This window comes from Scyliorhinus canicula, chromosome 2 (assembly GCF_902713615.1).
Source record: "Scyliorhinus canicula chromosome 2, sScyCan1.1, whole genome shotgun sequence".
NCBI lineage: Eukaryota > Metazoa > Chordata > Chondrichthyes > Carcharhiniformes > Scyliorhinidae > Scyliorhinus > Scyliorhinus canicula.
This window is the reverse complement of record NC_052147.1, coordinates 202,107,211-202,121,230: the sequence shown is the minus strand read 5'-3', so window position 1 is coordinate 202,121,230 and position 14,020 is coordinate 202,107,211. Positions and strand designations below refer to the sequence as shown.

The 14,020-nt window shown below is 43.2% G+C and overlaps 1 protein-coding gene across 4 annotated transcripts in view; it reads right to left on the bottom strand.

Moving 5' to 3' along the window:
- Window positions 1–14,020, bottom strand: part of gpr155a (G protein-coupled receptor 155a) — a 102,297-nt gene that overhangs the window by 35,362 nt on the left and 52,915 nt on the right. For all 4 annotated transcript variants that reach the window (XM_038789376.1, XM_038789379.1, XM_038789377.1 and 1 more), the window contains exons 4-9: window positions 13,467–13,632; window positions 12,911–13,066; window positions 7,396–7,479; window positions 4,419–4,539; window positions 2,613–2,691; window positions 27–120 (exon numbers count right to left, since the gene is read on the bottom strand). In XM_038789376.1, the coding sequence (XP_038645304.1) occupies window positions 27–120; window positions 2,613–2,691; window positions 4,419–4,539; window positions 7,396–7,479; window positions 12,911–13,066; window positions 13,467–13,632 (700 nt within the window). The remainder of the gene's footprint in view (window positions 1–26; window positions 121–2,612; window positions 2,692–4,418; window positions 4,540–7,395; window positions 7,480–12,910; window positions 13,067–13,466; window positions 13,633–14,020) is intronic.

Below are 14,020 nucleotides of genomic sequence, written 5' to 3'. Positions count from 1 at the left end.
ATTCAGAGATGCCACTTAATTCATACCTGAGTATTTCCATAAAAGAATGCTGAATCTTCCAGTAGTTGTGTATTTGGATGACCAGTAATCAATAGCATTCCTACAACAAATGCCGGTATTCTAATAGAACAAAAACTTACAGCTATTAATTGCGAGAATAATGGGTCACAATAATGCATTAACAAATAAATATAAAAAGGATATTAGCTGAGGCAAGCATCATGAAATAAAGTCACATCTGTAGTACGGGTCTTATAGACATGGACATGGCAGAAAACTTACTACAATTAATCTTAACATAGACTTTCAGTAATGACATCAAGGTTTTTGATTACATATGTTTCAAGGTGACTTTAGCTCACATTCAAGCACTGCTGTGAATGCATGTACAAACATGTGAAATAAAATGTGCATTGTGCAAAATCAGGCCTGCTTTAGATGGTTCAGAGGCTTCAGTTACTCCTTCAAGCCTGCTGAGCACCTTTTATGGGCGTTGATTAACTCAGCTCCTCATTACAGCCTTGATTTGAACATGGAAAAACGAGCTGAATTCCAGGGGTGGGATTCTCCGGCCACGTCCGCCTGGTGACCGGAGAATCCTGCCTGAGGTCAATGGCGTTCTTGCGGCAGGTGGGTGACAGAATCATCCCCAGGAGGTGAGAGTGACTACCCTTGACATTAAGGCAGCATCTCGCAGAGTGTAGCATCAAGTAGTTCCAGCAAAACTGGAGTAATTTGGAATCGGGGGGAAAACTCTCTGCTGGTTGGAGTCATACCTAGCATTAAGGAAGATGGTTGTGGTTGTTGGAGGTCAATCATGTCATCAGTTCCAGAGCATCACTGCAAGAGTTTCTCAAGGTAGTTTCCTAGGTGCAACCATTTTCAGCTGCTTCATCAGTGACGTTCCTTCCACCGTAAGATCAAAAGTACGGATCTTCGTTGATGACTGCACAGTGTTCAGCACCATAGACCACTCCGTAAATACTGAAGCAATCCATGTCCAAATGCAGAAAGACTCGAACAATATCCAGGCTTGGGCTTTTAAGTGACAAGTAATATCCCTGCCACACAAATGCCAGACAATGAGTATCTCCAACAATAGATTATCTAACCATTGCCCAATGACATTTAATGATATTACCATCACTGGATCCTCAACTATCAACATCTTGGGAGTTTCCATTGACCAGAAACGGAACTGGACTTGTCATATAAATACTGTGGCTACTAGAGCAGGTCAGATGCTACAAATCCTCGTAGGCTGGTTTAGGGGCTGGTTTAGAACAGGGCTAAATCGCTGGCTTTGAAAGCAGGCCAAGGCAGGCCCGCAGCACAGTTCAATTCCCGCACCAGCCTCTCCGAACAGGCGCCAGATTGTGGCGACTAGGGGCTTTCCACAGTAACTTCATTTGAAGCCCACTTGTGACAATAAGCGATTTTCATTTCATCCTGCAGCGAGTAACTCACCTCTTGATTCCCCAAAGCCTGTCCATCATCTACAAGGCACAAGCCAGGAGTGTAAGTGAATGCTCTCCACTTGCCTGGATGAATGCAGCTCCAACAAAACTCAAGCATAACACCATTCAGAAAGCTGGTCCAGTTTAGTTACAGCACTGGCATACATCTGGCATTGTGGAAAATTGTCCAGGAATGTCCTGTCCACAAAAGGCAGGAAAAATCCAAACTGGCGAATTACCGCCCCATCAGTCTACTCTTGATCATCAGCAAAGTGATGGGAGGAGTCATCAACAATGTTATCAGGTGGCACTTATTCAGCAATAACCTGCTCACTGATGCTCAGTTTGGATTCCGCTGGGGCTACGCCATTCCTGACTTCATTACAACCTTGATCTAAACATGGACAAAGGATCTAAACATGGACAAAGGAGCTAAACTCCAGAGGTGAGGTGGAGTGATGGCCCATGTCATCAAGTCGTATTTGAACGAATATGGCATCAAGGAGCCCTGGCAAAACTGAAGTCACTGGGAATCAGGGTGAAAACTCTCTCCTGGTTGGAGTCATACCCAGCACAAAGAAAGCTTTCTGTAGTTGTTGGAGGTCAAACATCTCAGTGCCGGGACATCACTGCAGGAGTTCTCCAAGATAGTGTCCTCAGCCCAGTAACTTCATCAATGATATTCCCTCCATCGTAAGGTCGGAAATGGGGATGTTTCTAGATGATTGCACAATGTTCAGCACTATTCACAAATCCTCAGGTTGTTACAATCTCAGCTGATGTGAATACAGGACAAGTCACAGACCCCAGAGTGAAACTTGACTTGATAGGTCCTAACTTAAAGAAATCATAGATGGCAGTTACTGAACAGATTCACAAGAGCATACTCATTTGGGGTGTCACGAGGCAGAGAATCTCGCCCATAGTCTCCCAAAGGGTGAATCTTACCCATTACCTCCGTGACAGTAACACAGAAAAGCATGTTACCCTGCCCCGGTCTTCAGTTTGTGGTTGAATTACACTCTCATTTCCTGTACCCATAGATACGATTTGAAAACACGAATGATTTCCCACTACCACTTCATTCATTTTTCATTCATTTCAAAAAACCTTTTGGAGCACAGATTAAAAGTGGAAAATTCAAAGTTTTCTCACCCCCATCCTGCAATAATGAAGAATCCTCTTTGCTTGAATGCATTTTTCTCCAACAGAAGTAATGACAGTGCTATGAGGCCTATTAAAAGAAATTGGTTGGAGACATTTTAAACCATTTTTCAAGAACTTACTGAACTAACTGTGTTGTTAATCAGAGATCAAATTAATGAAATAAATGATCAGATAAGCTGTCTGTTCTTAAAATAAAAGTCTTACAACACCAGGTTAAAGTCCAACAGTTTTGTTTGGAGTCACTAGCTTTCGGAGCTCAGCTCCTTCATCAGGTAATATTACTACTGGTGCAATTTAGAAACCCTGATGCGCCTGGCACAGATCCGGGCGCAATCAGTGAATTCTGCATGAGCCCCAAATTGGGCTCCGCGCCAGGCCAATGGCACGTTACTTGAATCGCTCCGCCGGCATGATCTGCATCTCGCCCTTGAGGAGGTGGTAGTGAGCCGCTTTCATGAACCGCTTCAATCCATGTGGCATAATTACACCCAAAGTGCTGTTAGGAACTAATTTCCAGGATTTTGACCCAGTGATAGTGAAGGAACCGCACTATAGTTTTAAGTCAGGATGGTGTGTAACTTGGAGGAAAACTTGCAGGTGGTGGTTTTGCCATCTATTTGCTGCCCAGTCTTTACAGGTGCAACAGGTGATTAAGAAGGCAAATGGAATTTTGTCCTTCATTGCTAGAGGGATGAGGTTTAAGACTAGGGAGGTTATGCTGCAATTGTATAAGGTGTTAGTGAGGCCACGCCTGGAGTATCGTGTTCAGTTTTGGTCTCCTTACTTGAGAAAGGACGTGCTGGCGCTTAGAGGGTGTGCAGAGGAGATTCACTAGGTTAATCCCAGAGCTGAAGGGGTTGGATTACGAGGAGAGGTTGAGTATACTGGGACTGTACTCGTTGGAATTTAGAAGGATGAGGGGGGATCTTATAGAAACATATAAAATTATGAAGGGAATAGATAGGATAGATGCGGGCAGGTTGTTTCCACTGGCAGGTGAAAGCAGAACTAGGGGGCATAGCCTCAAAATAAGGGGAAGTAGATTTAGGACTGAGTTTAGGAGGAACTTCTTCCCCCAAAGGGTTGTGAATCTATGGAATTCCTTTCCCAGTGAAGTAGTTGAGGCTCCTTCATTAAATGTTTTTAAGGTAAGGGTAGATAGTTTTTTGAAGAATAAAGGGATTAAGGGTGATGATGTTCGTGCCGGAAAGTAGAGCTGAGTCCACAAAAGATCAGCCATGATCTCATTGAATGGCGGAGCAGGCTCGAGGGACCACTCCTGCTCCTAGTTTTTATGAACCTTGGAGAGTTGCTGCAGTGCATCTTGCAGATAGTACACACTGCTGCCACTGTGTGCCGGTGGTAGAGGGAGTGAATGTTGAAGGCTGCGGCTGTGGTGCCAATCAAGCAGGATGTTTTGTCCTGTATTATTTTTTATTCTTTCATGGGACGCAAGCATTTTTGGCTAGGCCTGCATTTATTGCTCATTCCTAATTGTCCTTGGGAATGATGTAGAGCTTCTTGAGTGTTGTTGGAGCTCTACTCATCCAGGCAAGTGGAGAGTATTCCATCACACTCCTGATATGTGGAAAGCAGTAGGGAGTTTTCTTATCCTTGTTTTCATCATCATGCCATGAGACATCCTGGGCTCCTGAGTCAATGTCGATGGCTCCCAGAGCAAATCCATTACCGACTTGGACATATGCAAGAAATTATTACAACATACAAATGAGGAAAGGCAACTGCTTGGGCTGAAACAGCCTTCTAACATTAATTACATTTTAGGCACCTTACCTGTCCATACATATGTACTATACAAAGAACTATATAGCACAATGAACACCAGGACTTGACCCAGAAGATTATTTTGCTTGGTGATAATATACCACATGATCATTGCCAAACACGCCATGGTCTGGAAAACAATTATTCAATGTACAAAGTGATTAATATTCAGTTTATTGAGAGAATAAGAATCAGAATTGACTTTTATTTCTACAAAGTCAGCTGAATGTTTCCTTTATCCCTTGAAAAGATTAAAAATCATACAAGCCACACAAGCTGCTAGCTGCTAAATTCTCAAAGACGGAAAACTAGTGATGAGAAAACAGTTGTTTCAGCTCAGACTATCCACAGACAACAACCAAGGACCAGATTATAGAGAAAGCTTTGTTTACACAATTCGCATACAAGGATTCAATTGAACACTGTGCAGCTATATGTGTGTTCGCTACAACAAGGAACAATGGGGAAGGGAATTTATACATCACTGGTCAAAATATATTCTTATCATACCTATATCTGGAAGTTATTAGATAAACAGAGAAAAATATGTATTGGGTGATATTATAATTAAGTAGATGCATGCAAATCGGAATTGGATCACTATACTCATATGTTATACGTCATGTAATGCTTTTTCATTTTGTTTTTCCAATTGAGGAGTAATTTAGCATGGTCAATCCACTGCAATTCGCATAATCGCCACAACCGGTCCACAGCAGCCGCCATCTCCCTGGCCCTACACTCATCCTTGGAGCATCTCGACAAAAAGCACTCCGACATTAGACTCCTATTCATTGACTACAGCTCTGCATTCAACGCCATAATACCAGCCAAGCTCATAGCCAAACTCCAAAATCTAGGACTTGGCATCTCCCTTTGCAACTGGATTCTCGACTTCCTGACCCATCGACCACAATCAGTAAGGATAACCAACGACACCTCCTCCATGATAGTCCTCAATATTGGGGCCCCGCAAGGCTGCGTACTTAGCTCCCTACTATATGCCCTGTACACGCGCGTCTATCTGGTAAAATTCGGCTCCAACACCATCTACGCGTTTGCTGATACCACGACCATAGTGGGTCGGATCTCAAACAACAATGAGTCAGAGTACAGGGGGGAGATAGAGAATGTCCAAATTACCTAACAGCACGTCTTCCGGGACTTCGGGAGGAAACTGGAGCACCCGGAGAAACCCACGCAGGCACAGGGAGAACATGCAAACTCCACACAGACAGTGATCCAAGCCGGGATTCAAACCATGGACCCTGGCGCTGTGAAGGAACAGTGCTAACCACTGTGCAAGATCCATCACCAAGAGTGATTTGGTGCTCAGTACTGATGAATATAGCTACCAGAGTGGGCTTCTGTCATGTGGAGTGAGAACTAACACAAGGGAATAATCCATTTCACCTCATCCATTCAATGCTTTCACCATTTCCTTATTCTCCATTAATTCCCTATTTTCACTCTCTGTCCCTTTAATTATGCTGTTCCTTTTTTAAAAATTGTAGAAACTCTTACAATCTAATTTTACATTTCTAGTTAATTTTCTCTCGTGCTCTAATTTCCCCCTCATTTTGTTTCAATCATTGTTTTTAAAAAATTCTTCCCCTATTACCTACCACTACTCTGTAGAATTGTGCACTTTTTCTTTCAATTTGGTACTAATTTTAACTTCCTTAGCTAGCCAGGGATGGTGCATTCTTTTCCGAGACTCTTTCATTTTTGATAAGTGTTATAAAATATCTCCTTTAATGCCTGTCACTACATCTCTCATGTCCTACCCATTAATCTAATTTCCCAGTTTACTTTAGTCAGTTCTATATTCACACATTTGTAATTGCTTTTATTTAAGTTTAAGACACTGGTCTTAGAATGGCTCTTCTCACCCTCAAACTGAATGCAAAATCCAATGATGTTATGATCACTGCTGCCTTGAGGTTCCTTCACTATGAAGTCATTAATTAATGCTGTCTCATTGTAATATAATTAAATTCACTTGAAAAAAAGTGCAGATTTCAGATCTTTTCGAATTTTAAATAAGGGATGCTCAACCTGTACCTTTCTTACAAAGCCCCATTATTTCTTCCTGTATACTTCATTCTACAATTTTGCTCCTATTAGGGTCCTATAAACTACACCCACAAATGACTTCTTCCATTGCTATTTAGACATAGAATTAACAATGCAGAAGGAGGCTATTCGACCAATCGAGTCTGCACCAGCCTTTGGAAAGAGCACCCTATTTAAGCCCACCCGTTTAACCATTTTGGACATTAAGGGCAATTTAGAATGGCCAATCCACCTAACTTGCACATCTTTGGACTGTGGGAAGAAACCGGAGCACCTGCAGGAAACCCATGCAGACACAGGAAGAATGTGCAGACTCTGCACAGACGGTGACCCAAGCCGGGAATCAAACCTGGGACCCTAGCGGTGTGAAGCATTGGTGCTAACCACTGCCGCCCCCATCTCATCTCTACCCAAACAGACTCTAAATCTTAATCTTTAGAACCCAGGTAATCTCTCGTTATTGTACTCATGTCATCCCTAATTAACAGAGCCTCCTTTTCTTAGTTACTGTCCTTCCAAAATCAGCCTGGACAACAGGCTGGAAGGGGGTGGTGGGTGTCAGTAAAATGCCAGGGAGCTGCATCAAGATAGCCTCCCAGTGCAGTCACACCATTGGGGACGTTTCTCTGTGGTGGGCTGTGTGCTGGGCAATTTACATAAGGGTCACTTTGCAGTGGTGGTGGGTGGGGGGGTGGGCTGTCAATTAGGAGGCTGTCTGTTTTGCTGTCAGCAAATGAGAGTCTGGGACCAGCTTGTTAGCTCGACATTGGGATTTGCTCCATTCTGCTAAAATTTCCCCAAGTTGAAGTACCTGCAGAAAATGTGCAATACCCACCAGCCCAATTATTCCTCAATGAATATGTTATACCACAAAATCTGACCCTAATAATTAATAATTTAAGGGCCTTACCTGGGCAAGCAGCAAATTAACAGAGAGTAAATGTGGCAACTGCTTAAATTTCTTACTCAGAAGCATAACAGCCACAGACCAAACCTATATGAAAGAACAAAGTTGCGTAAGTACATAAATGGTTTCAACTTAAAATTGAGATCCATCTCGACTAATCAGCTTTTAAAAATATTCTTTAATCAGCACTTTTAAGTGGTTAATATTAACTAATATATAAATAATAGTGCTTACCCGTGGCATTGTATTTATTTATGACAGTACCATGATAACAATAGAAAGTATTTGTATTTTCATAGTTCTTTTGTTTATACAGATAATGGCACTGCTGTGCGTAAAGTCATTTGCTACTAATGATGTGGAGATGCCGGCATTGAACTGGGGTGGGCACAGTAATAAGTCTTACAACACCAGGTTAAAGTTCAACAGGTTTGCTACTAAGTTAGGGGTGTTCTTAACTTGGTCTAGCTCTTTGAGACCACCAGGTCTAAATAGACCCAGGCAAAAATGTGATGCTTTAGCTACTCAACTACTGATAAGAATCTGAGTCAATCATAGAATCATAGAATTTACAGTGCAGAAGGAGGCCATTCGGCCCATCGAGTCTGTACCAGCCCTTGGAAAGAGCACCCTACCCAAGCCCATACCTCCATCCCATCCCCGTAACGCAGCAACCCCACCCCCCCTTTTGGACACAAAGGGCAATTTAGCATGGCCAATCCACCTATCTTGCACATCTTTGGACCGTGGGAGGAAACCGGAGCACCCGGAGGAAACCCACGCAGACACGGGGAAAACGTGCAGACTCCGCACAGACAGTGACCCAAGCCGGGAATCGAACTTGGGACCCTGGAGCTGTGAAGCAACTGTGCTAACCACTGTGCTACCGTGCTCCCCAGAATATTCAAGTGTGTAACAATTCAAGATCTATCAATTGTAGCACTTTCAGACATCTCAGATAAATTACATTTTTTAAAGTTTAATTCAAGTACAGATGGATCGCATAGCTTTTGTCACGGGAAGTTAAAGATTAAAGATTTATAAAGAACAGGAGAATTGGAGAATGGTAGAATGCATTAGTCAGTTGCTGAGTATGTGTTCTGAGTAACCTCGGCTATCACTTTAGAGTACAGGGTACAATAATGGTAAAGGAATCAGACTGAGCGTGTACCTCTATAAATACATTATTAGCAGTCACAGAATAAGCACCAGAGTAATCATATCTAAACACTGGTGGAGGAGTATACATGAGTAAATGCAAACGGGTGAGGAAGGAGTGGCATCAGGGACAATGCAAATAAAGTTTCAGTGCAACATTCGCACAGCTGGGTTTCAAACTGTACTTGCATGTTTACTTTGTTTTACTGAAGATCTGTGATATTGATTATGACCTTTGAATGCTCCTTCAAGTGGCTGAGCACTGAAGTGCACTTTTCCAGGACTTGCAGAAAGATGTGCAGGTTAGGTGGATTGGCCATGATAAATTGCCCTTAGTGTCCAAAATTGCCCTTAGTGTTGGGTGGGGTTACTGGGTTATGGGGATAGGGGGGAGGTGTTAACCTTGGGTAGGGTGCTCTTTCCAGGAGCCGGTGCAGACTCGATGGGCCGAATGGCCTCCTTCTGCACTGTAAATTCTATGAAGACAGGCAAGCTGGAGTCAAGCTAGTCAGCGTTTGTCGGAGAGGAGGGGTAAGGCTGGCAAAAGAAGAGCTGCAGGAATAGTTGTGGCAGGGGAATGGTTTTCAGTGCGAGGGTAGGCCTGGAAATCAGTGTCAATTGAGACTGAGGCTGCCTTGTGAATCATGGATCTTACTCAGATCATTTTTAGGAACTTGGAACAGCAGAAGTAAAGCGGGTTGATCCAGCTATTTTATATTGAATTAAGTGACCCTTTTTGTAGATTTATGTTGTAATTTCAACTGTAAATTTAGGTTCATTCATCACAGTAGCACTCTCGTCTCCAAGGCCGTGAGATCAAGCTTGCTTCCAGGCACTGGTGCACATAATTTAGGGTGACACTTCAGTGCTGTACTGATGGAATCTTTTGGGTGAGATATTAACGTACAGATTTATGCAATTTTGTGCACTGAAATTGGACAGAAACCACTGAAATCCATTTGAAGGTGAATGCTCGGAGCCCACAGAAAAAAAATAGTGGCTGTCTTGATTGTTAAGTAAAAACAACAAACTGTTGCAATACAGATTACACAGTCCATACAATAAATTGAAACAAAGAACCAGATACATATGTGCCACAAAGGTTCCCATTTTGATTGTATAATTCATGTGCCTATGCACAGAATATTAAATTTATTTCAATATAAGCTGGAAACAGTTACTTCAGGCTTATTGATATTTTTAAAATTATATAGATCAGATGGTCACCCAAATGGGTGTGTTTGTTCTGTTGAAGGTAATGCTGAAGTAGATTAGGATGTAATGAGCAAGCATACTCACTGGGCAGAATTACCATAGAATAGAATTTACAGTGCAGAATTCTCCCAATTTGAGACTAAGTACTGTGGCAGGGGCTGGAATGTGGAGTGTTTCCCGCTGAGCTGGCCAGTGGGAAAACACGCTTAATCTTCTGTCCCCAACCTCATTAATTATGAACCTGGTTGTTTCATGCTATATACAGTGGCGGGACAGGCCTGGCTGGCACATATTATTATTATTATTATTATTATAGTCCGCCATTGTGCCCGGGTGTCATATTGAAAAGGCGCCCAACATCACTGGCCCACCATTGAAGAAAATAGGTGGACCTTCTGAAAATGATGATGGATCTCCAGGAATATTCTGAAGCTGGCAGCTGGACATAGAAACAGGAGTAGCCTATTCAGCTGATGGACATAGAAACAGGAGTAGCCAACTCAGCCCCTCGACCCTGTCCCGCTATGCAATGAGATCATGGCTGACCTGTGTCTAACTTCATACACCTGCCTTTGGCCCTTAATATCTTTGTTTAACAAAGACCCCCTCCAGGACATCGATCCACCTGCAGATGCACTCCAACCCACTATTACTGTGGGTGTTCCAGAGGTGCAGGCAGCCTCCAACCTGAACTCTGGAGGCCAGCGTGTTTTCTGGCGACATCATGGAGAATCTGGTGTGGGGGGGTCGGACCTTTATCTGCTTCCATTAATAGGATGCCAATGAGGTTTATGCCATCCTCTGATGGGTTTTCCAAGCCACCATGGCGGACACCAGCGGAGGATCCTGCTGTAAATTCACACTGGCATGAAACTGATTTCTGGCCCTCTTGTCATATTCTCCCACTGTGCCAACCACCAAATACGCCGGCGGGGGCTTGGGAGAATCCCACCCATTGTTTTAAAATATTAACAATTGAATTTTGAGAGTGTCAATTTTCCTTAATCCTTCAATGTCACTATACTGTGGTTCTATCTAATTCTATATAGTTACTTGCCCGTATCGCTGCACAGAGTCAAAGTTGAATGTAGTCATCAGCTGAAGAAGGGTTACAATGTGCAAGATATTGGATCAGGGTGTGAGAAGTTACATGACAAATTGTGGAATTTATAATGTTACAGCTAATTTAGAATTTAGAACAGTACAGCACAGAACAGGCCCTTCGACCCTCGATGTTGTGCCGAGCAATGATCACCCTACTTAAACCCATGTAACCCGTATACCCGTAACCCAACAATCCCCCCATTAACCTTACACTACGGGCAATTTATCATGGCCAATCCACCTAACCCGCACATCTTTGGACTGTGGGAGGAAACCGGAGCACCCGGAGGAAACCCACGCACACACGGGGAGGACGTGCAGACTCCACACAGACAGTGACCCAGCCGGGAATCGAACCTGGGACCCTGGAGCTGTGAAGCATTGATGCTAACCACCATGCTACCGTGAAGTGCACAGAGATATTTTTGTATATATAGTTATATTTTAAATAATGACTTATCTAAAATATAAATATTACTCTTGAATCCACCAGGACGATAAAATAACCAATAGTCTTCTTGTTGAAAGATGAACTATTTAATAAGTAATAAAATAATAAACTGTGAGTCCTTTTACTCAATACTAAACTAACAATAAAGAATTAAAGTACAATACAGATAACTATATAACTATACACTATTACAACAAACTAGTTCTAACTTCTCTCACTCTAGCTATTCTATGTCTTGCTTGTACACTGTTCTGAACCACATCATCATTTCATCTGACTTAGAAAAGGCGGGAAACCAGGGGCGGGATTCTCCGAAATGGAGGCAGAGTGCCCACCCTGTCACAAACGCCTTCGCGTTTTACGACGGCGTGAACAGGCCACTCCCACGTCGAATTCAGCACGGCGCTAGAGTGGTTTGCGACACTCCAGCCGCAGATCCCGGCGCGAACTGGGCGCTGCAGGATCAGCGCATGCGCAGTTGCGCCGGCACCAACGATGACATGCGCAGTGGCACCGGTGCCAACCGCGCAAGTGCGGTAACCTCGCGGAGCGCTCCGGCCCCTCACCAACATGGCGCCGGGTTCTGGGGCCGGTCGCGCAAGGAAGTAGGCCGGGGGGAGAGAGGCCGGCCCACTGATCGGTGATCCCCGATCGCGGGCCAGACCCCATCGGAGACTCCCCTGGGAACGGAGCCCCCCCTTCCCCACAGGCCACCCCCCCCCAAGCCTTCGCAACGAGTACCCGCTGGCAGCGACCAGGTGTGGACGGCGCCAGCGGGACTAGGCCGTTTACGCACGGCCGCTAGAGAATTGCTGCGAGAGGCGATTCTCCGAGCGGCCCGGCGTGATTCACGCGGCACTGGTTTCGGGGGTGGGTGGGAGAATCGCGTGCGGGGGTCGGGGCAGGGTGGCGCGATTCACGTGGCGCCCCAGTGATTCTCCCACCCGGCCGAGGGGGGGGGGGGGGGGGGGGGGGGGGGAATCCCGCCCCAGTTCTTCTAGTATTTGACTGTGAGCCATCTAGTGTTGAAATGATTGTACCACATTTACATATATTGATCATGTATATTGGTATCTGAATAACACTACATATATTATGTATGTGTGTCCATATCATTAACGTGCAGATCACGGTTTTATAACAATGAAAGTATACTTATACCATTGGAAGTCAATACCTAGCATTTAGCAACTCGAGATAAATGTCTGGTCGTTAAGATGAATATGACTAAGCTGCACTAAAGGACAGTCTGGGGTATTGCTATAACTGGGGATGATCCTGGTCTTTGTCAGAACCAGGGTGGAGAGTTCTGAAGTTTGACAGGATTGCACTGGTGTTGCTGGAGTTTGGAAGCATCATTATCCAAAAAGATAATTTTGAGTGAACTATTGAGATTTTAATTAAATAAAATTTAGCAGCAATTTAAACTGCAAGTCAACCAACACCTCAAAATGTAAACCAACCACATAGATTATAAACTAACAATAACTGTACTGCCAACAACAAATAACTTTTCAAGAGCAGTGATAGTATGCTTCAGCAGATGTGAAACATTAGAAAGGAATGTTTTTACAGAAGCTACATACTAACCAGAAAAATGAGGGTGACTATGCTTATGTCAAAGCTGATGTTTCGAATTTCAGATTGCAACACATGTGTGTGCATCGATGGAATTGTCAAAAGCCATGCGGACAAATACATAATGGGAGCAGATACAAACGTATTTATCACCATCCCGGATGTCACCTACAAAAATAATTTCATATCCATGTTAGTCATAAATTGTGATGTAGAAACTGAAGAAAAATGCATGCTATATCACTGACTCATGATTGGCTAAATGAGCGTTTCCTTTACATACTGTCGTCAGTCCTCAAAAGTCAGTAATTCCACAGAAAAGAAACATCATGGTTTTGGTTGGAAAGTGCATTATAAGCTTATCCAGCAGTATCCATTCTAAATTTTACTGAGGCTTAAGTTACTTAGTACGCGAGAGTCATATGAAGACTGAAAATGTAATTCAAAAAAGAGTGCAAACTCTTAAATACCCACTTTAAAAAATATATTGCATCCTTAATATATCCTTGCTTTGTAAAAAACGTTCCTTTCTGTAATTTAAAATGAGAGTGATCCTCTACATACTTACAATTTCAATTTCCATATTGTACTGACTTGCATATATAGCTACGCTTGGTGCTGTTGGGAAAACGCCATATAAAAATGCATAGTTCGAGAGACTGGTGTAGTTAGCCTCTGTACTGCCATTATCTAGTAATTCCACCATCTCACGGCTGATGAGAGGAAGGACCAATCTATGAATTTTAAAACACAGATGTATCATTAAAGTTAAATGAAACATAAATCATTAATCATATTGCCCTTTTGAGAAGTTTGATGACAATTTTCAAATTCCCAACTTGAATTTCAGTGAACTGTTAAATCTAGACTAAGAAGTTAATCACCCAACACTGTGGCATGGAAACAGAGAATATGCAACGGTTGGAGAAGAAAGAACAAGAACACAGGAGTGAGCAATGGGAAAGACGTGCAATGAATGAAGGGAAAAGGGGAACAAGTGAAAGAGCACGGAGTTCATAAGAAAGGAAGAGAGGCCCAAAATGCACGTGTGATTTTGTGAGATAAGAACAAACATGATTCAGAACGAGTGAACACAACTGAAAAAAATAGATAACAATAATG